Source organism: Coregonus lavaretus (assembly GCF_964263955.1).
Source record: "Coregonus lavaretus genome assembly, chromosome: 28".
Taxonomy (NCBI): Eukaryota; Metazoa; Chordata; class Actinopteri; order Salmoniformes; family Salmonidae; genus Coregonus; species Coregonus lavaretus.
The window spans coordinates 9533058-9556909 of NC_140015.1; the positions used below are offsets into that span (position 1 = coordinate 9533058).

The 23852-nt window shown below is 44.1% G+C and overlaps 1 protein-coding gene across 1 annotated transcript in view; it reads right to left on the bottom strand.

Moving 5' to 3' along the window:
- The window catches only part of LOC311104487 (junction plakoglobin-like), a 67685-nt gene that overhangs the window by 20555 nt on the left and 23278 nt on the right, over nucleotides 1-23852 (bottom strand). Inside the window, exons 2-4 of the mRNA XM_084146338.1 lie at nucleotides 1042-1096; nucleotides 513-677; nucleotides 105-358 (exon numbers count right to left, since the gene is read on the bottom strand). Of these exons, the coding sequence (XP_084002464.1) occupies nucleotides 105-358; nucleotides 513-677; nucleotides 1042-1057 (435 nt within the window). The 5' untranslated portion in view covers nucleotides 1058-1096. The remainder of the gene's footprint in view (nucleotides 1-104; nucleotides 359-512; nucleotides 678-1041; nucleotides 1097-23852) is intronic.

Genomic DNA, 23852 nt, shown 5'->3' on the forward strand with positions numbered 1-23852 from the left:
TCTGGGCTTTGTGAAAATGGGATTTATAACAAAGTTAATCTGGGCTTTGTGAAAATGGGATTTATAACAAAGTTAATGTTTTTTAACTCTTAGAGGTTAGTTACCGCATCATCGTCGGCCAGCAGCTTGGTGAGCTCGGGAACGGCGCGAGTGGCCAGCTCGGCGTCATCCTGGTAGTTAATGAGGTGGACGATAGCGGTCTTGAGGAGCTGCGAGGGCTCAGCTAGCCGCTGGACGTTGGTCTGCTGACCGGCATCAGTCTGAGTGGACAGCACCGCCTCGCCCTCCACCAGGGTCTCTGGGAACATGGCCGCTCTCACCCGCTGGGCCCGCGTCAGGGTGTACTGGGCCTCCACCTCTGGTGGGAGAGAGGGATGAGAGAGGGACGAGAGAGGGAGGAGGAGGGTGGAGATCAATCGATACGTGGATAGATATATATGGGAAGGGAAGAGAGTGGGAAGTGGGAATATGAGAGAGAGAGAGAGAGAGAGAGAGAGAGAGAGAACTTATACCTGTAGGGTTTTCCACCAACGTGGTGGTGACGGCGTACTTCTTGGCGTTGTACTCTGTGCCCTCGTCATCTCGCACGGTGGTGGCGCCTGATTGGATGCCGGAGTCATGGGCGTAGTACGTCTGCTGCCACTCAGCCACCTTCACCGAGCCCTCTGCCTCGTTCACTGGGAGGAGAGGCAGAGAGAGAGAGAGAAGAGAGAGAGAGAGAAGAGAGAGAGACAGAGAGAAGAGAGAGGGAGAGAGAGAGAGGACAGGTTGGAAGAGTGACATAGCGTCTAATTATCACTTTTCACCATCCTAGACCCTGGATTAAGCTTGTGACAGAGTGGATATGTAAAACGGGCTATAAAAAATAGTGTGATTGATTGACTGAGACCCAGTGGTCAGTTCCCTCTGCAGACACTATATTGATGCGCAGCCACTCTGAAGGGACACTGAGTGGACGGTTGCGAGTGTGTTTCTAGGGTACAGCAACACCGTGCTCCAAACTTTGGTTAATCAAGGATGAGTCTTTAACAAATTACTTACTTTGCATGGACATCATCACTGTCCAGTGTCAAAACTGGCCTTTGGAGAAAACGTTCTGGAAGAGAAGAAAAAAGAGAAGGCGAGAACATTAGACCATGAATCATGGTCCTGTGTGGCTCAGTTGGTAGAGCATGGCGCTTGCAATGCCAGGGTTGTGGGTTGGTATGTTGGTATTCATTAGGATCCCCATTAGCCGCTGCAAAAGCATCAGCTACTCTTCCTGGGGGGGCCAGTAAGAATAAAAAATGAAACTATATGCACTTACTACTGTAAATCGCTCTGGATTAGAGTGTCTGCTAAATGACATAAATGGAGAGCTAATAAATATGAAGTAAAACGAAAACAAATGCGTCCAGAGCAACTATACATTACAATGCCCTTATTCCTATTTTTAGTCATTTAGCAGACGCTCTTATCCAGAGCGACTTACAGGAGCAATTAGGGTTAAGTGCCTTGCTCAAGGGCACATCGACAGATTTTTCACCTAGTCGGCTCGGGGATTAGAACCAGCGACCTTTCAGTTACTGGCACAACGCTCTTAACCACTAAGCTACCTGCCGCCCCATTCCTGCGGGATAACTCAAGTAAAACAATGGAGCATCTACTGTAATAACTCATTGTATACACAACTAGAATATGATCTGCTTGGTAACAACTGAAAAGGTATTAAAACACCTTTTGGCTGTCTATTTGTTTCATTGAGTCCAGTGCTTCCATGTAAGTGAGACACAACTAAACTAGACACTCAAAACCATGTAAAATGTCACATTAATGTCGATATAATATTAAGTGTCCCCACGAAATCGAACTAAGTTTGTGTCCCCCCATAAAATCAAACTAAGTTTGTGAGGCACGGCAATAAGGACTGAGAGTGGCGTAAATGGGACAGACTCCATCTCCCGTCCCTACGGTACAGCCCGACCCAACTACTGCAGGGGGGGTGGATGAGAGACGGTGACATTTAAGAAGTGGTGAGCGTCTCTCCCTGAAAAGGTTTCTCCTTTCCGTTCGCCGAACAATGCTTAATTCATGACTATAATTAGGCCAATGGTGGAGATGTATGACAGAGGAAGGAGGGTGTCGGTGGTGTTGCAGAGAAATAATCCAAATGCATTATGGGAAAGAGCATTGACCCCTGCTGTTTGTGACAAAAATTCCCCAGGAGACAACAGAGAACTTTTACTGCGTGTTTGTCGCTGACGTAAATAGCTGCAAAGTACTCGCTGGAAGGAGCTAAATCAATTATTGACCCTAATTTTGTGAGGGAAATCTAGTTTTTTTGCTCTCCTCTGGGCTAATCAATGTCTGAATTGGCCATTCTGCCAAATAGCTTAGATCTACTTGCTAACTACTTACTGAACAGCACATAAAACAAAGTGATAATTGCATGAGTGAGTGATCTAGGCTACTTGGAATGTGTGGTTGTGTGGAGCGCAATATGAGTGTGGGTGTTTGTGTGTGTGTGGTGTATGTCCACTGTCCATGAATGTGTATCTGATACTAATTTTGTTCGAAGCGAGATATCTAAAACTCAATATGCTAGCCTATATATAAACCACATTTTCTCCATACCGAATGGGAAATAGCTAACAAATTATGACAAATACGCTCTCTTTAACTGAGCTTAAACTGACTGGAAGGCAGACGGAGAACAAAACAAATGAGCAAAGCGTAACTGCTTTTCTCCAGGCGTGGAAAACGGCTCATACATTTCATCATCCCCCCCTTCACAACGTAATGAAGTGTTTCACGTGACTGACATGTAGATGAAAGACCTCCAGTTTCCACACCAACCACACAATCTCCCATAGAGCCAATGCTACTGAGTGAGGGCCTCGATCCACACCCCCACTTAGCGACAATACAGCCTGTCTGTCTGTCACAAAATGGCAGGGTGACATGAAAACAGAAGCATAATGATTTTGACTTTTGGACTGTCATAACAGGCTTTCAGTGTCACGATCGTCGGATATAGAGGACCAAGGCGCAGCGTGGAAGGTGAACATACTTATTTATTAAATGATACACAAACAAAACAACAAATCGATACGTGACGTCCACAGGTGCAAACCACCAACCAACACGGAACAAGATCCCACAAACACTGTGGGAAAAACCACCTGACTAAATATGGTTCCCAATCAGAGACAACCAGCAACAGCTGATACTCGTTGCCTCTGATTGAGAACCACTCTGGCCAACATAGATATACAAACACTAGACTAGACACAACGAGCACAAAACATAAACTCTACACACCCTGGCTCAACTTAAAAGAGTCCCTAGAGCCAGGGCGTGACATTCAGAGAGCCATTTTTTCGAGTTTACCGTTCAATGTTTACCTCAGCGGCACCTTAAGAGGAAAAACCTGAATGTGAGTTCTCGATATGAAACATTTAGAAACCTCCACTGTCTAAGACAAGCTGGCAATTCTCTTTAGCACAAGGGTATTTCTGACAGAAGCCGTTTTTCTTGTCATTCTTAAATTTGTCATCTCTACGGACACGCCTTTTTCTCGCAGCCTCTTTTTCCTATCTCTCGTTCTATCCATCTCTCATGTTCTTTCTCCAAGGACACCTAATCTCTTTGCTCGTTTTCAGCCACACCATTAAACTCTCTATGTTGTATTTTCTCAATCATTCCATCAACCCTCTATTAAAAAAAAAACTTTTCCTCCTAATGCTTTTTCCCTTTTTCTTCTTTCCAAACCTCTGTTCCTCTCTAAAGTCTCTCTCTCTAAAGTCTCTCTCTCTCTCTCTCTCTTTCTCTCTCTCTCTCTCTCTCTCTCTCTCTCTCTCTCTCTCTCTCTCTCTCCCCCTCTCTCGCTCCGTTTATTCTGGAGAAGTTAAAAAACAACTCCACCACTCTCTCACTGTCGCTGGGGGACACACAAGGCTTCTGGGAAATTGCTTTTTTAATTGTTGTTGTTATGATGCCACACAGCCTGTTTTCCCCAAATCATTAATCAAAATGGCCATGGTGGGTCTCATGTCGTCACACACACACACACACACACACACACACACACACACACACACACACACACACACACACACACACACACACACACACACACACACACACACACACACACACACACACACACACACACACACACACACACACACACACACACACACACACACACACACAAGCCCCAAGAGCTAGTTGGTCTAGCCAACGGTGGCCAGGGATGATATTTAGTTAATTAAAAAGCACTTAAAAACATTGTGGTGGAAATCAAAATGGCTTTTTACAGAACTGCCTTGACATAATGAAATACACTGTTAGCATATTACTCTTAAATTAACCTTCTTCATTAATAAATACAGTCTGTCTGTTCATTCAGTTTATCTGAAGGTTTTGGTTTGGTTCAAAGGGCAAAACCTCCTCTGTTGCCCATGCTCTGTGATTTAGAAAGAGAAGGATGTTTTTATTTCCTTTTACATTAGAATACAACCGTGATACTACTTAAAGTAGGCTATACACATACACGTACTGCTGGTTTTAATCTTGGTCAGTTGTTCTGAAGAGTATTAAGTGTGTGTGTGTATATAGGTGTGTATCCCCATAGGTCAAGGACAGAAATAACCAGGGCAGGAAAGAGCAGAAGAGGGGAAATTCCTGTTTTCTGTCCATTGTCCCAGTGAAGGTCATGATTATAATTTATTAATGTAATCTCTTTTTTTCTTTCCTTTTCTCTCCATCCCGTTCTTTCTTTCACCTTTATAAGTCCCCTGCTTGCTTTCTCAATAATTTTTGACTTCTCTCCTTGTATGTTTCTATTCCTCTCATCTCACAATTTCTCTCTTTCTCTCTTTCTCTCTTTCACTCTTTCACTCACACACACAGTACATCAAGGCTGCTGTTGCCAGGGCTCTGAGGCGCAGGGAGGATGTTTTTGGACGGTGCACAGCTGAACAGTGCTACACCAGCAGATCTGTCTTCTTCTATTTGACCTTAAGGGTCTCTGCAAGTTTGGCAGTGTGCGTTTGTGTGTGCGTTTGTAGGTCGTAGGTCAACAGATTGTGTGTGATGTGTTTGTATGTGTGTAAGACGTATTGATGTTGATGACACACAATTGTATTAATGACAGACTCACATGTCCTTGGTACTTATACTTCACTGTGGATCAAAATGTCTGTGTCTGACAGTGTGTGTGTGTGTACAGACAAGGTCAACGGTCATCCCGTCTCTCCATGGCTGACTCATCTCCGGGATCTGATAATGAGATGACAGTCTCTCTCTCTCTCTCTCTCTCTCGCTCTCTCTCTCTCTCTCTCTCTCTCGTTCTCGTTCTCGTTCTCTCGCTCTCTCCTGTTCTCTCTCTCTCTCTCTCTCTCGTTCTCTCTCTCTAACCGCTATACACACCGGGCCATGCAGATGAAAGCAGCGGCCGTTTATTTGGCATCACAGTCAGCTGCAGACATGCTGTGTTTGCCAAACTTCTGGAGCGGATCTGATGACACCGTAACCCCCCCCGGTCGGCCTCCAATTACAAGCACAGCCAGTGTTCCCAACTTTCCTTCCCCCCATGCTGTGCTACTGATCTCAGACCTGTGAAAAGCTACTGCTGTTGCTGTTGTTAATTCTATTTATATGTTGTTGTTTCCCCAGGGCCGTCCCTAGCCTTTTGAGGGCCCTAAGTGAAAATGTGTTACCCCCATCCCCCCCACCTCGCGGGAAAAACATTTTAGTGGCCCCCCTCTTGACGGTGAAGAGAAAAAAATGTTTTAGAGTACACTTCCTGAAATTCTACACATTTTGCCATGGGGTGGAGAGATTTAGCCATTTTATAACTAATTTCATGCAATTAGGCTCATTTAACAATGGGGTGGAGAGACAAATGTGCAGTTTTACAGCTAATTTCCTGCAATTATACACATTTTGCCATGGCCTAACCCATGTTTTGATATCTGAGAGAGAGTGACTAACAAAATCAATGGGGGCCCCTTGGAGGTCAGGGCCCCTGGGCACCTGCCCTACATGCCCAGTCGATAATTTGACCATGATTAGTACACGTTTAGATAGCTGGCTAGACTAATTTACCAATCTAAAATATCTTAGCTGACATGGGCTAATTGAGTAACTACCAGTGACTGACATTACAAGAGAAAAACTGCTGATGCTCAACCACATTTTGAAACTGCACCTTGTGTATTCTACTATTCTAACTCTCAAGAGTAAGTTGAGACCGCAACTGAGTCCCCCCCCCCCCAAAAAAAACACCACACTGAGCTCCAGAGAAACTACCACACTGAGCTCCAGAGAAACCACCACACTGAGCTCCAGAGAAACCATCACACTGAGCTGTAAATTAGTTTGGATGCTGTGCAGAGTTCTGCCTTTGTCCTCTGTACCTAAATAATTCAGGTGTTTACAACACCCTTCTGTCACCATCGCCCTGACAGAAGCTCAAACGTCACTTAAAGGGATAGTTCAGGTCAAATCTATATTTGGGTCGAATTACCCTTACCTGAGTTGTCTGAAGGCCATGGTGACAGAATCCACAATAATCCATTATTTACTTCTGCCATGGTGACGAGTTAGCATATAAGCATCGTTGAAATTAAGGAATTTAAACAGCCAAAACGATGTTAGCAATGCTGCACTACAAACACAAACTTCCTCCAAAACACTTAAAAATAAGTTTGGTAGCGTCGATACTCGAAGATCCTGTCCATGTTTTCTTCCTGTGAGAATGTCGTTATTTTTGCAATGCTCTCATAGTTCCATTAAGCCACTGCTGAGATTGTTCACAGCTCTGGTAATCAATCAGCGAGTGCCCAATGGAATACAATACAACTTTATTGTCCATTTTACAGCAAAGAACAGAAACAGATGCGGCTGTGAGACTCCATGAGGAAAAAGTTCCAGTTTAGAGTGACAAAATTCCAGTGATTATTTCAGCATTATGCACATAAAAAATATATACTGAACAAAAATATAAACGCAACATGTAAAATGTTGGTCCCATGTTTCATGAGCTGAAATAAAAGATCCCAGACATTTTCCATACACACAAAAAGCTTATTTCTCTCACATTTTGTGCACAAATTTGTTTACATCCCTGTTAGTGAGCATTTCTCCATTGCCAAGTTAATCCATCCACCTGACAGGTGTGGCATATCATGAAGCTGATAAAACAGCATGATCATTACACAGGTGCACCTTGTGCTGGGGACAATAAAAGGCCACTCTACAATGTGCAGTTTTGCCACACAACACAATACCACAGATGTCTCAAGTTTTGTGGGAGCGTGCAATTGGCATGCTGACTGCAGGAATGTCCTCCAGAGCTGTTGCCAGAGAATTGAATGTTCATTTCTCTACGTCGTTTTAGAGAATTTGGCAGTACGTCTAACCGACCTCCCAACCGCAGACCACGTGTAACCATGCCAGCCCAGGACCTCCACATCTGGCTTCTTCACCTGTGGGATCGTCTGAGACCAGCCACCCGAACAGCTGATGAAACTGTGGGTTTGCACAACCGAAGGATTTCTGCACAAACTGTCAGAAACCGTCTCAGGGAAGCTCATCTGCATGCTCGTCGTCCTCACCAGGGTTTTGACGTGACTGCAGTTCGGCTTCGTAACCAACTTCAGTGGGAAAATGCTCACCTTCGATGGCCACTGACACTCTGGAGAAGTGTGCTCTTCACGGATGGCAGACAGATGGCGAGCGGTTTGCTGATGTCAAAGTTGTGAACATAGTGCCCCATGGTGGCGGTGGTGTTATGGTATGGGCAGGCATAAGCAACGGACAACGAACACAATTGCATTTTATCGATGGCAATTTGAATGCACAGATACCGTGACGAGATCCTGAGGCCCATTGGCATGCCATTCATCCGCTGCCATCACCTCATGTTTCAGCATGATAATGCATGGCCCCATGTCACAAGGATCTGTACACAATTCCTGGAAGCTGAAAATGTCCCAGTTCTTCCATGGCCTGCATACTCACCAGACATGTCACCCATTGAGAACGTTTGGGATGCTCTGGATCGACGTGTACAACAGCATGTTCCAGTTCCCGCCAATATCCAGCAACTTCACACAGCCATTGAAGAGGAGTGGGACCACATTCAATCACAGGCCACAATCAATGGCCTGATCAACTCTATGCGAAGGAGATGTGTCGCGCTGCATGAGGCAAATGGTGGTCACACCAGATTCTGACTGGTTTTCTGATCCACGATCCTACTTTTTGTGACCAACAGATGCATATCTGTAATCCCAATCATGTGAAATCCATAGATTAGAGCCTCATTTATTCATTTCAATTGACTGATTTCTTTATATGAACTGTAACTCAATAAAATCTTTGAAATTTTGCATGTTGCGTTTATATTTTTGTTCTGTGTACCTGCAAACGTCACCAACTACTGGGTTTTTTAGGAAGTTTGGGCTTGCAATGCAGCATTACCAACATTGGTTTGTTTACATTCATGAAGTTCGATTATGCTAATATTCTAACTAATGGCTGTGGCCTGTCACCATGGGCCTTCAGACACAACTCAAGGTAAGGGTAATTCGACCCAAATATATATTTGGCCTGAACTATGCCTTTAAGTGCACCCATAGAAGTCTAGGGCTGTGTCTACACTTGACACTTACATGCAACTTCTGCTATCAGAATACGAAGATTGCATTGAAAAGACAGGTCTAGACACACAAAAGTCGCATTGTAGTCTGATTGTGCTCAGATCAAGACTCCACCCACAAGCCTCCAGAAAACGTGTGCTTTGGGAATGAGAGACACCTTTAAAATGTTTGAGGAAATATGTTCCAAGCATGTAAGGAATGTGTTTGCTGGCCTCATAAATGCTAGCCAGCTAGCTAATATTTTTGTTTGGCTACATTTCTCAATCCTTTAGCTTTGCTTGCTAGCTAGCTACAGAGGTTAGCTGGCTAGTTAGCTACAGTAGTTAGCGACTGCCATCAAGTTGTTGTGTTATTATCATATTTAGCCTATTCCATCATTTGCAGAATGCATATTGGGCATTTGAATATAGTGCGGGAAAAGGGAATCCGGACACAATGTGTACATGTAGGTGTAAACGCATGATGTGTTCGGAATTCCATGATCAGAACTCCATGATCAGAATAGAAAAACTGCATTACTGTCAAGTCAAGTCACAGCCTAGATCATCTAGAATCAGCTTGCCCTCCTCCTGAGTGGCACAGCGGTCTAAGGCACTGCATCTCAGTGCTAAAGATGTCACCACAAACCCTGGTTCGATTCCAGGCTGTATCACAATCCGGCCATGATTGGGAGGCCCATAGGGCGGCGCACAATTGGCCCAGTTTTCGCCGGGGTAGACCTTCATTGTAAATAAGATTTTGTTCTTAACTGGCTTGCCTAGTTAAATACATTTATTTTAACCTTAACTAGGATATCAAATTCAAAACTGGCCTTAGATCAGTGTCTTGAGGTCAACTTTGTTCTACTCCCACCTGTGAAGATGAAGGCTTAATTATACTATTTAGTATTCCACCTTGGCTTCAAAATAACATTCTGATTCCATAGCAACATGGCACTGCATGATGAAAGGCAATCAGGGAAAGTACTTTTTGCTACTGGAGTTTCTTATTCCTCACAGTAAGTATTTTTACATGCACAGTAATAATTTAATATTAAACTGATTATGTCAGTTGGCAAATTATGCAATAGTCATGTAAACACCTTATTCTGCTAGTCTTAATCGGCGTAAGGTAAAAATGGAAGTAAGTATACGCCGATTAAAACATCTGGTTTTCTGAGCAATCTTTCAAATTATGAGGACATATAAACACCTTCATTGGTGTTCCAGCTGTGTATCTCATCTAGCACCAGCCGAGCGAGCCTCCCTCTTTAGCACGAGTGAAGTGAGTTCGGAACAACTGAATGCATGCGTCATTAGAAGTACACTGAACAAAAATGTAAAAGCTACATGCAACAATTTCAAGATTTTACTGAGTTACATACAGTTCATTCAAGGAAATCAGTTAATTGAAATAAATTAATTGGCCCTAATATATGGATTTCACATGACTGAGAATACAGATATGCATCTGTTGGTCACAGATACCTTAAAAAAAAGTAAGAGCGTGGATCAGAAAACCAGTCAGTATCTGGTGTGACCACCATTTGCCTCATGCAGCGTGACACATCTCCTTCACATAGAGTTGATCAGGCTGTTGATTGTGCCCTGTGGAATGTTGTCCCACTCCTCTTCAATGGCTGTGCGAAGTTGCTGGATATTGGCAGGAACTGGAACATGTTGTCGTTCACGTCGATCCAGAGCATCTCAAACGTGCTCAATGGGTGACATGTCTGGTGAGTATGCAGGCCATGGAAGAACTGGGACATTTTCAGCTTCCAGGAATTGTGTACAGATCCTTGTGACATGGGGCTGTGCATTATCATGCTGAAACATGAATGGCACGACAATGGGCCTCAGGATCTCGTAATGGTATCTCTGTGCATTGAAATTACATTTTACATTTATATTTTAGTCATTTAGCAGACGCTCTTATCCAGAGCGACTTACAGTTAGAGAGTGCATACATTATTTTATTTATTTTTTAATTGATAAAATCCAATTATGTTCGTTGTCCGTAGCTGATGCCTGGCCATATCATAACCCCACCGCCACCATGGGGCACTCTGTTTACAACGTTGATATCAGCAAACCGCTCGCCCACTCGCCTGCCATCTGCCCGGTACAGTTGAAACCGGGATTCATCCGTGAAGAGCACACTTCTCCAGCGTGCCAGTGGCCATCGAATGTGAGCATTTACCCATTGAAGTCGGTTACGACGCCGAACTGCAGTCAGGTCAAGACCCTGGTGAGGACGACGAGCACGCAGATGTGCTTCCCTGAGACAGTTTCTGACAGTTTGTGCAGAAATTCTTTGGTTGTGCAAACCCACAGTTTCATCAGCTGTTCGGGTGGCTGGTCTCAGATGATCTCGCAGGTGAAGAAGCTGGATGTGTAGGTCCTGGGCTGGCGTGGTTACATGTGGTCTGTGGTTGTGAGGCCGGTCGGACCTACTGCAAAATTCTCCAAAACAACGTTGGAGGCGGCTTATGGTAGAGAAATTAACATTCAAATCTCTGGCAACAGCTCTGGTGGACATTCCTGCAGTCAGCATGCCAATTGCACGCTCCCTCAAACATTTTGACATCTGTGGTAATGATCATGCTGCTAAATCCGCTTCTTGATATGCCACACCTGTCAAGTGGATGGATTATCTTGGCAAAGGATGCTCACTAACAGGGATGTAAACACATTTTTGCACAACATTTGGGAGAAATAAGCTTTTTGCGCATATGGAACATTTCTGGGATCTTTTATTTCAGCTCATGAAACATGGGACCAACACCTTACATGTTGTGTTTATATTTTTGTTCAGTATAGTTTTCACATACAAACTTTATGTCCGAACTCAGAATCAAATATTATTCTCAAAAATAACATGTGGTAGAACGTTTTCTGCATTTATCAAAGAGCCATGAGGTAGCCTGATTTCAGATGTATCCATGTAAACAGCATTATTAGGAAAGTCGTTCTTCTTGCAAAGCATGTAAACATTTTAATTATATTAATCTGACTATCCACAATAATCACATTATTGTGTGCATGTAACCGTACTCAGAGAAGATATTGTTTATGAGGGATAGATGTATACTAGACGTCTTTTATATGTAAAGCCTTTAAAAGCAAATTTTCTCTTGCTCCCACACATTCTTTCTCAAAATTATACAGAGGCAACTGTATGTTTTCCTTTTCTGACTTTACAGAATATTACCCACCTCTTTCTTTCTTTGCCCCAACCACCCTTTCTCTGTTCCCTCTCTCTCCCCATCCAACCCCATTTCTCTCTGAGAACAGTATCTGCTGAGTCAAACTGCAAAACCTCTGCAGTATACACTGAATCTCCCTCTCCCACAACTCCTTAATGCCCTCTGCTCACCTCCTCTCCCCTGCGTACCTCTATAGACTCTATAACCAAGCAGCAGTCCCTTATCTTTCTATAAGGTATTTGCTGAGTCAGAGGGTATAGTATGGACGGGAGCTCAGGGATCTAAAGAGTCTTTAATAAATCAGAGGTTACTTACTGCGATCAGCAGGAAGTGCCCTTTAGGTCCTATGGGAAATGATAGTTCACTGGCAGACACTGAGCCATGACAGGCACAGTTGCACAGGATGTAGGCCTAGACATGTAGGGTAGCGGGAAACTATACATATGTGGGTCAAACTTCTGTTGAGTGGGGTGTCTCACTCGAAACATTCGGGCCTCTGCTTATTAAAAATCATAAATTATTTGGAATGATAATTTAGAGATATTCCTAGAGATCTAGCCTACCTATTCAAGTGCACACAACATGTCTAGCTGAATCACCTCATCCTCTGCAAGTGGCTACACTCCAGGAGTTAACCAACTCCATAGGGTAGATTATGGAGATCGATGAGGTGATTAAACATGATGCACTCACAGAATAGGGTAGGAGAATATTGGGAATTAGTAGATGTCAACGTAGCATCATGCGCTCATGTTTCCATGTGAACGAGAGCAGCATGGACTAGCGTTGAAACTCAGAGGTAACAGCAGGGTATAGGCTTTTTTGTGCCGTAGCTCAACCAAGGGCCAGATGTCATAAGAACGTTTCCAAATGAGTCACAGAGGGTGACAAATTATTTGAGCACGACAAAAAACGTATTACATTTACGTCATTTAGCAGACGCTCTTATCCAGAGCGACTTACAAATAGGTGCATTCACCTTATAGCCAGTGGGACAACCACTTTACAATGTTTTTTTTTTTGGGGGGGGGGGGGTTAGGGTAAGGGGGGGGGGGGGTAGAAGGATTACTTTATCCTATCCCAGGTATTCCTTAAAGAGGTGGGGTTTCAAATGTCTCCGGAAGGTGGTGAGTGACTCCGCTGTCCTGGCGTCGTGAGGGAGCTTGTTCCACCATTGGGGTGCCAGAGCAGCGAACAGTTTTGACTGGGCTTAGCGGGAACTATGCTTCCGCAGAGGTAGGGGAGCCAGCAGGCCAGAGGTGGATGAACGCAATGCCCTCGTTTGGGTGTAGGGACTGATCAGAGCCTGAAGGTACGGAGGTGCCGTTCCCCTCACAGCTCCGTAGGCAAGCACCATGGTCTTGTAGCAGATGCGAGCTTCAACTGGAAGCCAGTGGAGTGTGCGGAGGAGCGGGGTGACGTGAGAGAACTTGGGAAGGTTGAACACCAGACGGGCTGCGGCATTCTGGATGAGTTGTAGGGGTTTAATGGCACAGGCAGGGATCCCAGCCAACAGCGAGTTGCAGTAATCCAGACGGGAGATGACAAGTGCCTGGATTAGGACCTGTGCCGCTTCCTGTGTAAGGCAGGGTCATACTCTCCGAATGTTGTAGAGCATGAACCTACAGGATCGGGTCACCGCCTTGATGTTAGCGGAGAACGACAGGGTGTTGTCCAGGGTCACGCCGAGGACACAACAGAGTTGTCAACCGTGATGGCGAGATCATGGAACAGGCAGTCCTTCCCCGGGAGGAAGAGCAGCTCCGTCTTTCCAAGGTTCAGCTTGAGGTGGTGATCCGTCATCCATACTGATATGTCTGCCAGACATGCAGAGATGCGATTCGCCACCTGGTTATCAGAAGGGGGAAAGGAGAAGATTAGTTGTGTGTCGTCAGCGTAGCAATGATAGGAGAGGCCATGTGAGGATATGACAGAGCCAAGTGACTTGGTGTATAGCGAGAATAGGAGAGGGCCTAGAACTGAGCCCTGGGGGACACCAGTGGTGAGAGCACGTGGTGCGGAGACAGCTTCTCGCCACGCCAGGAGCGACCGGTCAGGTAGGACGCAATCCAAGAGTGAGCCGCGCCGGAGATGCCCAGCTCGGAGAGGGTGGAGAGGAGGATCTGATGGTTCACAGTATCAAAGGCAGCAGACAGGTCTAGAAGGACAAGAGCAGAGGAGAGAGAGTTAGCTTTAGCAGTGCGGAGAGCCTCCGTGACACAGAGAAGAGCAGTCTCAGTTGAATGACCAGTCTTGAAACCTGACTGGTTTGGATCAAGAAGGTCATTCTGAGAGAGATAGCAAGAGAGTTGGCTAAAGACGGCACGCTCAATAGTTTTGGAGAGAAAAGAAAGAAGGGATACTGGTCTGTAGTTGTTGACATCAGAGGGATCGAGTGTTGGTTTTTTGAGAAGGGGTGCAACTCTCGCTCTCTTGAAGACGGAAGGGACATAGCCAGCGGTCAAGGATGAGTTGATCAGCGAGGTGAGGTAAGGGAGAAGGTCAGCTAGTGATGAACTTTCTATTGATTTCAATGACATGATGTGACAGACCAGATAGAAAGGAATCATGGTCCATTGTGTTGGACCAACTAACCAAAACATTATAACCAGTACTTTTTGCTCTCCCTTTTATTCAGTTTGTTCAAAAGAACTCCCCTCCACACAAGCACGATAAAAGTGACGAGTTTGGTTGTTCAAAGGAGCTTTAGGAATACATTTCTGTAATAATGAGTTGGCATAAGAACTTAGTGTGCTACAAACTACAAAGTTAGCCAAATGTGAGAAAGAAAATAAATAAAGCGGACCAAAAGGACAGCCAATTATTTCTTCCCAGTCATTTACAGAGACTTTGTTCCAGTAAGTGGTAGCATTGCCTCACATGGCTGGCTAATTATCTCATCTTCGCCACGTAAGTGGGTACAGCTCACAAGGAACCGAGCACAAGGGAGAGGAGAGAGCAGAGACCCGAAAACTGCTTTTTCGGGTTCACAAAAGGACATGCCTAACCTCACATGACCCCAATGAGGTACAACTTGTTTTCTCTCCTAATCCTAAATTGCACTGGCAAGCGCTGTGCCCCGCAGAGATAAGGTAAAGAGACACAAACGGGCCAGACGTTTCAAGGCCAGGTAACAAATGGATCCTGTCACAACGGTGTGATGAATTCATTAGTTGGCCATTCTTCAGAATGCACCCAGTTCCAATTCCCAGCCAGACTCAGCCACTAGACTAAGGGAACATCAAGAGGAGACCTCCGTAAGTCTGACAAATGATTTTTCCAACTTTTTGTCAAGAATCCTAATGTTCCCCCTATGGGCTACTTAACATAGGCAAAAAAACTTCAGAAAGTCCTGGAGCTGGTGGCTCAATTCAAAGACACCAGGCAGACAGACAGACAGTGTGGCTTTAAGCAGTCGAGCGATGCATCCCGGAACTTCAAACGGCCACCAAAGATTTGAGAAAAACAGAGCTACAGGGTGATCATCGAAAGTGAAATCCTATTATCATCCACTTCTGAAAACAGTCATGAAATGATGGCTGGCGTCAATTCGGCGGCGGTTTTAGAAGCTACATTTAGACTATAAAAATCTTTGGAAATTGGGATGCATTTTTTGTGTGTGATGGCTGCGCCTTTGATGTCCCCTGGAAGCCTTGTTTACTAATGAGGTGTGGGAAGGGGATGCTGAAAAAAAAAGACCTCTTCTTATCTCCTGCCTGTATCCCAGCACAGCAGTTTCAGTACAACAGGATAACCAAGTCTGCCATGCACACACACACACACACACACACACACACACACAAACGTCTCTGTGGGAATGAAAGCCTTTTCATCTCCAGTCTTCAGTAATCCTCTGCTATTAGCAGTGCTGAGCGGAGGGAGGGAGTCGCGTAGCGGCCCTGGGATGACGGATATGTGCCAGCATGGCTGTGACTGGTGATCCTGAGAGGCAAGCTGAGGCGGCGAATAGAACAATCCCTCTCATCTCGACAAGCTCAGCACATGGGACACGGAGAGGGAATTAATCCCTAGGAAACTCGCTAATTAACGAATGCAAAACTTATTTGAGCCTAACAAGACTTCCGTCATCATTGCCTTATCAACGCCTCCCTCCCTCGCTCATTATGAGTCTGCAAGCTAAGCTATTCATAGTTTTAAGAAATACTGTATATGAGGGTGCTGAGAATCAGAGTACGGAAGAATGGATACTGAACGATATAGTCTGTGTGTGTGTCGTTCGACATGCAGTTATGGAAACAAAATGAGGTACACTCAACAGTAACAAATTAAAGCGGGATAAACCTGCGCAACAGCGTGAAACATAAAATGCAAATTAAAGAACTCTAAGGAGTTGACGCCCGGTTTGTGGAATATATTCAGCCAACCATGCTTTTCAAAACACTAGCCTCAGACTGTACTGTCTGTTCAGCCAAGGCCAAAGCTATGGTCCACTGAAACACGTTTATTGCGAAAAACGGAACCTTGAAAGTCTGATACAGGAATAAAATAAAAACACTTGTCAATAACTTCATCCGAGTAGAATGCTGAGTGAGAGAGTGTTGTTGGAGAGGAAATGGATTATGCTGAATGTTTAATGTTCAGCGGCGATTTTAGCATCTAAATCTTGGTGGGGCAAAAATGTGGGATGCATGCCAGCAAAGCCACTACACATCACTAAACAATACATTAATTGCACTATAACGGTGACAAACGGTGCCCACAAACTGTTAGGGCCTACATAAAGCTGTCCCAACAGCAGAGTCCCAACAGCAGTCCCAACACCTTACCACTGCTACACCTGGCTACCAGCGGAGCCTTGTCTGGCAGCGAAAAAGTTAATTCAGCCAATTTACTGCTGATATGGCTGACTTGCTTAAACAAATGTGGTTTCTACTGACAATTGAGATGTACAAACTATGGCATAAGGGGACGACGAGCGGATAAGAGGCAATCCGTATTTTCGATTAAGACATTAATGAGCGAGCTAGAATGGAAGTTGTCATTAACTATTTGTTCAGCACTTTTTAAATGTACAGCAACAGAATTCAGAACATGGGCCATGCTTACATTATTCTCCCTGTACACCAAGTCAGAAACGTGGAATAAATAAAGGGGTCATATAAGCAGACAATGAAAGCTCTTACAATATTCGATGATGGCATTTCTCTAAAACAAGCTATAGGCTACATGTGCACCACCAAGTCAGAACAGTAGGCTAGGTTATGATGGGGAAAGGTACCAAATTATTAGGGTGATGCACATGGGTAACTAACATCTTACTACACAACATACACTTAGTATTACTTTCTTAGCTACAGTATACATATCTCCCTGGCATATTACATCACCTTACTCACCTTGTTGTGCTGTGCTCACTTGAACAGGAAGGTGGCGTGGATGTCCTTCGTGGGCAAATTTTGTCACCAAACATTGTCAACAGTCTGTCATTCTCTGGATTTAAGGTGCTTTCAAGACAACTGGGAACAAGGCTGAATCATGATGTTAGTGATTTTCAGGTCGGAGCTCTAAAAAGAGGCTTGAGTTCCCGACTTGGAATTCCAAGTTGGATGACCGTTCAAAACGTATTTTCCCAGTCTGAGCTAATTTTTTCAGAGTTCCCCAGTTTTCTTGAACTCACTGAAGTCTCAGGTTTCCCAGTTCCGAGTTTCCAGTTGTTTTGAACGTGGCAGAAGTCATGCTGGATTGACAGCATGGCCAATGTTGAATGTTTATCCTTTTAAACTTGGAACACACCCACTCCACTGAATAGCAGGCTAGTGATTGCTGAAACACCTGCATTTTGGAGCTGCCTTACTCAAGAAAGCAAAAAAAGAGACCATGTTTGTTTGTCGTTTTATTAACTCAAATATGTATATATATATTTTTTTACATTGTTTGCAAACTGATATGTCTAATAAAAAGCATGAGCTGGCGCACACCCAGAGAACATCACATAGAGTAGAGGTGCTGACCAATGGAAAATAAACTGTAAGCTATAAAAACAAACAAAGAGAGTCGCACTCTCTATGTATAAACTCCCAGTAATTTATTGGGTAAAAAATATAAATATTACTGGGAGTTTATACATAGAGTGTGCGACTCTCATTATTTGCAAACTGATATGTGACACGTATTAACGCCAAAATAAAATGCAAAACAGGCAAACATTTTATTTATTATTATTATTTTTATTTAATGTTTTTACTAAACAAGTGGGGCTCAAAACAGGTGGGGCTCTGAATGACGCGTCGCCACTGTTCACGTTCATCAATCTAGGGATGGGCATGAGTACTCGAGCACTTGAACGGACGTCAAAACTCGATCTTTAACCAGAGATCTTTTTTTTCCTCAAATACTGTAAAACTATTTTGTGGAATGTGCTTGGTGGCTGCCCCGAACAGGCAAGTGAAATGTTCCCCCCCAAAAAGACTGTGATAAAGGCTTAGGAAATAAGAGTGTCTTGTCTGCAAAATTAACAGAACAAGGCTATGCCATTGCACAGCCATAGGCTTCTACAAGCAAGCACCACTGCTGATGTTACTGCCTATTTGAAGATTGTGTTCCACAATATAATATAACCAGTTGATATTACGGTTTCAATACATTTATCTTAAATGGCACTTGTTTTTTTATTGACTGAATAGTATACCGTATATGGGGCAACTTAGTAATTAGGGTTTGCTATCTGTAATGGTTATGATAAATTAGGCATTGTTGCACACTGTTGGCATATAGATAAATGTGCACATATTTTTTTCCAGTGCGGGCCTTGTGTTCTAAAATTATATAGTTTTTTCATTTGAGTACCCGAGTACTCAAAAGATAATAATGCAAGTACTTGAACAGTCAAAATATTTCAAATGCCCATCGCTACATCAGACATCATAACGAATGTAAATACATTCATTTCAGAGTAAAACAATTCGAATAACCTTCACAGTGAGCAGTCAAAATGTTTTTGTTCGTTGTAGGTGGTCTTTATTACAGGCCAAATGGCATCCTACTGAATCCATAAGACCCTGTAAGTGCTGCCTGCAGGTAAATCAACAGGAACGCGCAAGGCAGGGATCGATAGTGCTTCTGCTTTCTCTCTGGTGGATGGAGGCTGTCAGCCCACAGAACATCAGGACATCTGACGGTAGGAATCGGGATCCCGGGGAATGATGAGAGAACGATGAAACGTAAACACGGGAGAGATCGAACCCCCTGCTAATATTCATGATGGATTCTCTGAGTGTCACGGTGGGGCGCTGTGGTGTGCGCGAGTGTAAGTGTGTGTGCTAGTGTGAGTGTATGTGTGTGAGTGAGTGTGTATGTGTACAGTGCACTGTGGTATGTCAACATGCATGTAATTGATGCCCTGCGGGGGAGCAACACTTCCTGCATTTAAAGTAAACAAGGGAGGTTGAAGGTCGCGGAGGATGAGTCTAGCTGTCATTTCTACTGGATCAGATCAGGCAGGGGATGACATTTACTGCACCATCCATATCCAATCCAATGTCTAACTGTCTGTTCATTCGGAAAAACACTTTAAATAGTTGAGGCACGATCGTGGTTTTTGACCAAGCTGTGATTCATTTGATTTACATAGCAGCTTCTGAAAAACCTTGAATTCTTTCTGTCCCGACTGCATAGTGACCATGTGGAAGTATCAGAGCCTCATGAAATATGAAATTGCTGCATAAACACGGAGAGAGAGTGAAGAGAGTCATGTATTATTGAATTACACAGTGGAGATAGTCAGGAACATGTCTACAACTGGTCACAAATCAACACTGTAAAGGTGTCAGTCTACATAGTGGAAATGGAATTTACACATGGCACACATTCAATCTCAGATGTACTTACACATATTGATACTGGTAGAAACACACACAATCACAGGCTAACTAAAGCCAAATGATTTAGCCTACATATCCAGTCAAAGATTCAAGAAGATGGGAAATATTCTAGTGCTTCCCTCAGGTTTTGTAGCATATGTACAGTACTTTGTCACCGTGGTTACGATTCCTTCCTAGTTCCAAAGAGCTGTGGGAGCTGTTTTTGACAGCAATGTCAGCTCCCACGCCCCCCTGTTCCGCCCTGCTCCCCCATGTGCTTGGTTATTATCTAGTAGGAAAGCAACGTTTCACCTTTTCGCCAAAGCGATCAACACGGCAAAGCAGAGCCACTGTGCAACCAACTGTGATTAAATAAATAGAGAGGTAGAGGTCAATTAAAATCCTGCTCCTGTGTGTGCACTGCAGCACTGTGCTGAAATGAAAACAGTATTTGGGTTGGTAAAGCGTGCGCACACACACACACACACACACAAACACTACATACCACCTCTGTTCGACCTTCTTTCAGAGGGCAGTTCAGAGAGAAAACTAGTGAGTGAGGAAGACCATGACGAATCGCAATCAGACTATTAAATGTAACACTTTTCTAGGTTCTCTGAAGCGGTTATTGCGTCTAAGTCTGTAAATGTTGACAAAGGGGCTCTCTTATCCAATTATTTTGTCGACATTGTAATGGATCCGCTGGACATTGTTTCTGGATGTGATTTGCCAGTTCAATAGCTCATATCAAGTGCTCTTGGGAAGGCTGAGGGATGGAGGTTTCTTTATTGAGACTGAAAGAGAGCATAGAAATAAACCTTTATAGTGGCTAAGCTCTCCCTTTCAAAGGCTTCTCATTCAGAGGACTGTAAGCTGCACTATATGATATGTCACGGATCCTTAAACTCTAAAATAAAAAATAAAAACCACAACATCCAGTTTAACTGCAAACACAACACATCTGGAATCCGACTACAACGCTCATCCTACCATTTCATCACAGGTCTCTTCCCTTCTACCAAATGGGCAGTCATCTCAAAGACACACCAAACCATAACATACATAATGATCACATGTCCTCCATCTTGGACTGTAGCTTATTCTGTAATAGTCTCCTGAACAAAACAAATATGTAGTATAACTTATACCATACGATTCACATTATCCTCTCATGCCTTCCTTCCCAAATGGCTGACACTGCAGCTGTGGTATGGTGTGTTGTTGTGTTAAACGTAGAGAGGAAGGAATTTCCCTCTGTTCCTAACCTCCTCCACCAACCCACCCCCTCTGCTCTGTCCCCTCTGTAGGATTTTAATTGTGAGTGGGATGGGTGCTAACCTAAGTGAGTGGGAGGGGTGCTAACCTAACCACCATCATAAGTTCTCTCTCTCTCAATTCATTTCATTTCAATTCATTTTAAGGGCTTTATTGGCATGGGAAATGTATGTTAACATTGCCAAAGCAAGTGAAGTAGATAGTAAACAAAAATGAAATAAACAATAAATATTAACAGTAAACATTACACTCAGAAGTTCCAAAAGAATAAAGACATTTCAAATGTCATATTATGTATATATACAGTGTTGTAACAATGTGCAAATACTTAAAGTACAAATTGGAAAATAAATAAACATAAATATGGGTTGTATTTACAATGATGTTTGTTCTTCACTGGTTGCCCTTTTCTTGTGGCAACAGGTCACAAATCTTGCTGCTGTGATGGCACACTGTGGTTTTTCACCCAGTAAAAGTGGGTTTGTTTTCTAATTCTTTGTGGATCTCTGTAATCTGAGGGAAATACATGTCTCTAATATGGTCATCATTCCCCGGGAACCCGATTACATTTGGCAGGAGGTTAGGAAGTGCAGCTCAGTTTCCACCTTATTTTGTGGGCAGTGTGCACATAGCATAGCCTGTCTTCTCTTGAGAGCCAGGTCTGCCTACGGCGGCCTTTCTCAATAGCAAGGCTATACTCACTGAGTCTGTACATAGTCAAAGCTTTCCTTAAGTTTGGGTCTCTCTCTCTCTCTCTCTCTCTCTCTCTCTCTCTCTCTCTCTCTCTCTGTCGGTGCTATCGAGCCTTATAGGGTCTCTCACATCGATATGGACAGAGTGAGTCATTAGCCACTAGCAGCAAGTTCGCTGACGTGTGTGTCTGCATCTACTATATGTGTGTGTGTCTGTGTGTGTGTCTGTGTGTGTGTCTGCATCTACTATGTGTGTGTGTGTGTGTTGTGCACGTGTGTATCTGCATCTGTGTATCAGTCAATGCGCTTGAGGATATGTCCGTGTGTGTTTACAAGCCAGTTAATGAGGACGAGGGAGAAGCATGGTTTAAAGGCCCAGAGGGTTGGGCTCAAAGCTGACGGAGGGGAACGATCAAAGCATCAGGTCTTCAGAAAGAGCTATCTTCACTCATCAGATCCCTTATCCGTTTTGGCACGCCTTCCTGTGCTACGAGTAAATGGGAAGAAATCCCTGAGCCAACGGAGGATGACTTTAAACAGTATGAGGGGGAGGGTTGTGTGTGGTTAACTCACTGTAGGTTGAATAAAGCTGAGGAAAGGAAAGTGAAAAGCAGGGAGGGATGGACACAGACTGGAAGTCAGGCCATTGTGGTACAGTGTAGCCAATGCTAGATAGATACTGTGGATGGAACCACTAGGGCCGACCCTCACAGGTCAAGGTCAGCAGAGCAAAAGCCTTGACATGGCAGAAAGTGCCTCTAGGGGGTCAAAGGTCACTGGTAGGAGAAACAGCAGACTCAGCAGCACATGAAGGAAAAAAAGGGCAAATGGACGAGTTCGGGGCGAGAAAGCCAGGCTTTACAAGAGTAAATCAAAGAATCTAAATGCTCCGTTGTATTTCCTCACTACAGTGCAGTGCCTGGAGGAATGGGGGGTGCCAGGGTGGGGGACAAGTTATGCCCTGGCCATAACCACTATAGCAGCTCGATTTACTAGTTTTATCAGCAAATTGGTGCCAATTTGCCGACATGTTTTATAACAGGTTTTCCCCACATCCTTCTCTCCTCACAGATAAAAAAAAAACATTTTATGGATAACTAGGATGCGAGAGTCCATTATGCAACAAGACATATGGCTTACAAATATAATTTTGTTGGCAATATTGCACGGACCCCTGCTTGCATGCTCCAAATAGCATGCCAAAATCAACTCAGTCATTTTAAAATGAGTTGAAAAGAATTTAACTTCTGTGAACTCTTGTGGCTTGTTGACTTTCAATAGAAAAGTAGAAAGGGGAAAAGAACATTGTGAACATTGTGAGGAATGCTGTGTGGTGTGAGGTTCACAACCAGGACTTTCAAGTTCCATCTCAAGCTCCATCCCCAGCTTTGTTTTGCTACGTCCCCCTGGTACCAACCACAGCTAGCCTCTTCATTGATTGTGCCATATGGGGAGACGAGCGTTTTACCCAGCAGATAACATCCTTTTTGTAACAGAACCCTTTATCCACGCTCCACACTCTGATAAGACATCTATCCAGTCCTCCTTCATACCAGCAAAACACTCCAGGGACCGAGGCAGGGCAGCCAAATGTTTTTTTTCTCCCTCTCCAGGTTTCCCTTCATGTATTGTTTTTAGTTCCCCCATTCCCTCCATTTTACCCTCACCCCCCTACCACAGCCCTGAGGAACAGATAAACGGATAAGACCCACCAATCACTGCCAGGCTCAGCAACAGCTAAGAGGGGGACGGACTCTGAAATTAGTACAGGAGGAGAGAGAGAGAAATGAAGAAATTGGGAGAAGGATTGAGAAGTCCAAAAAAGAGAATAAAAAAATAGTGCTTGCGCTTGGTGAGCGGGGCGAATGTGGCGATTACACACTAGGCGCTAAATAAATCAGCCGAGTGCCTAAACGGCTCGCTTTGGAACTGTGCCCACGGGAGGGAGAGCAGAGCCTGACCACAGAGACCTCAGAGAGCGAGAGAGAAAGATGGGGGGGAGAGAGAGAAGGGGTGCATGAAATGGACAAAGGAGCAGAAAATGATATATAGATGGAATAGAAAGAATGAACTAGAGAGGAAAAGAAAGAGCGAGGGAGGGAGGGGTGAAAGAGAGATGGAATGGGAAAATTGGAGAGATGAGAATAGAGAGGAAAGAGTGACAGAAAGAGAGTGAGAGTGACTGGGGATGACAGGAACAGTGAAGGGAGAGGGAGGCGGAGTGTTAGAGCCT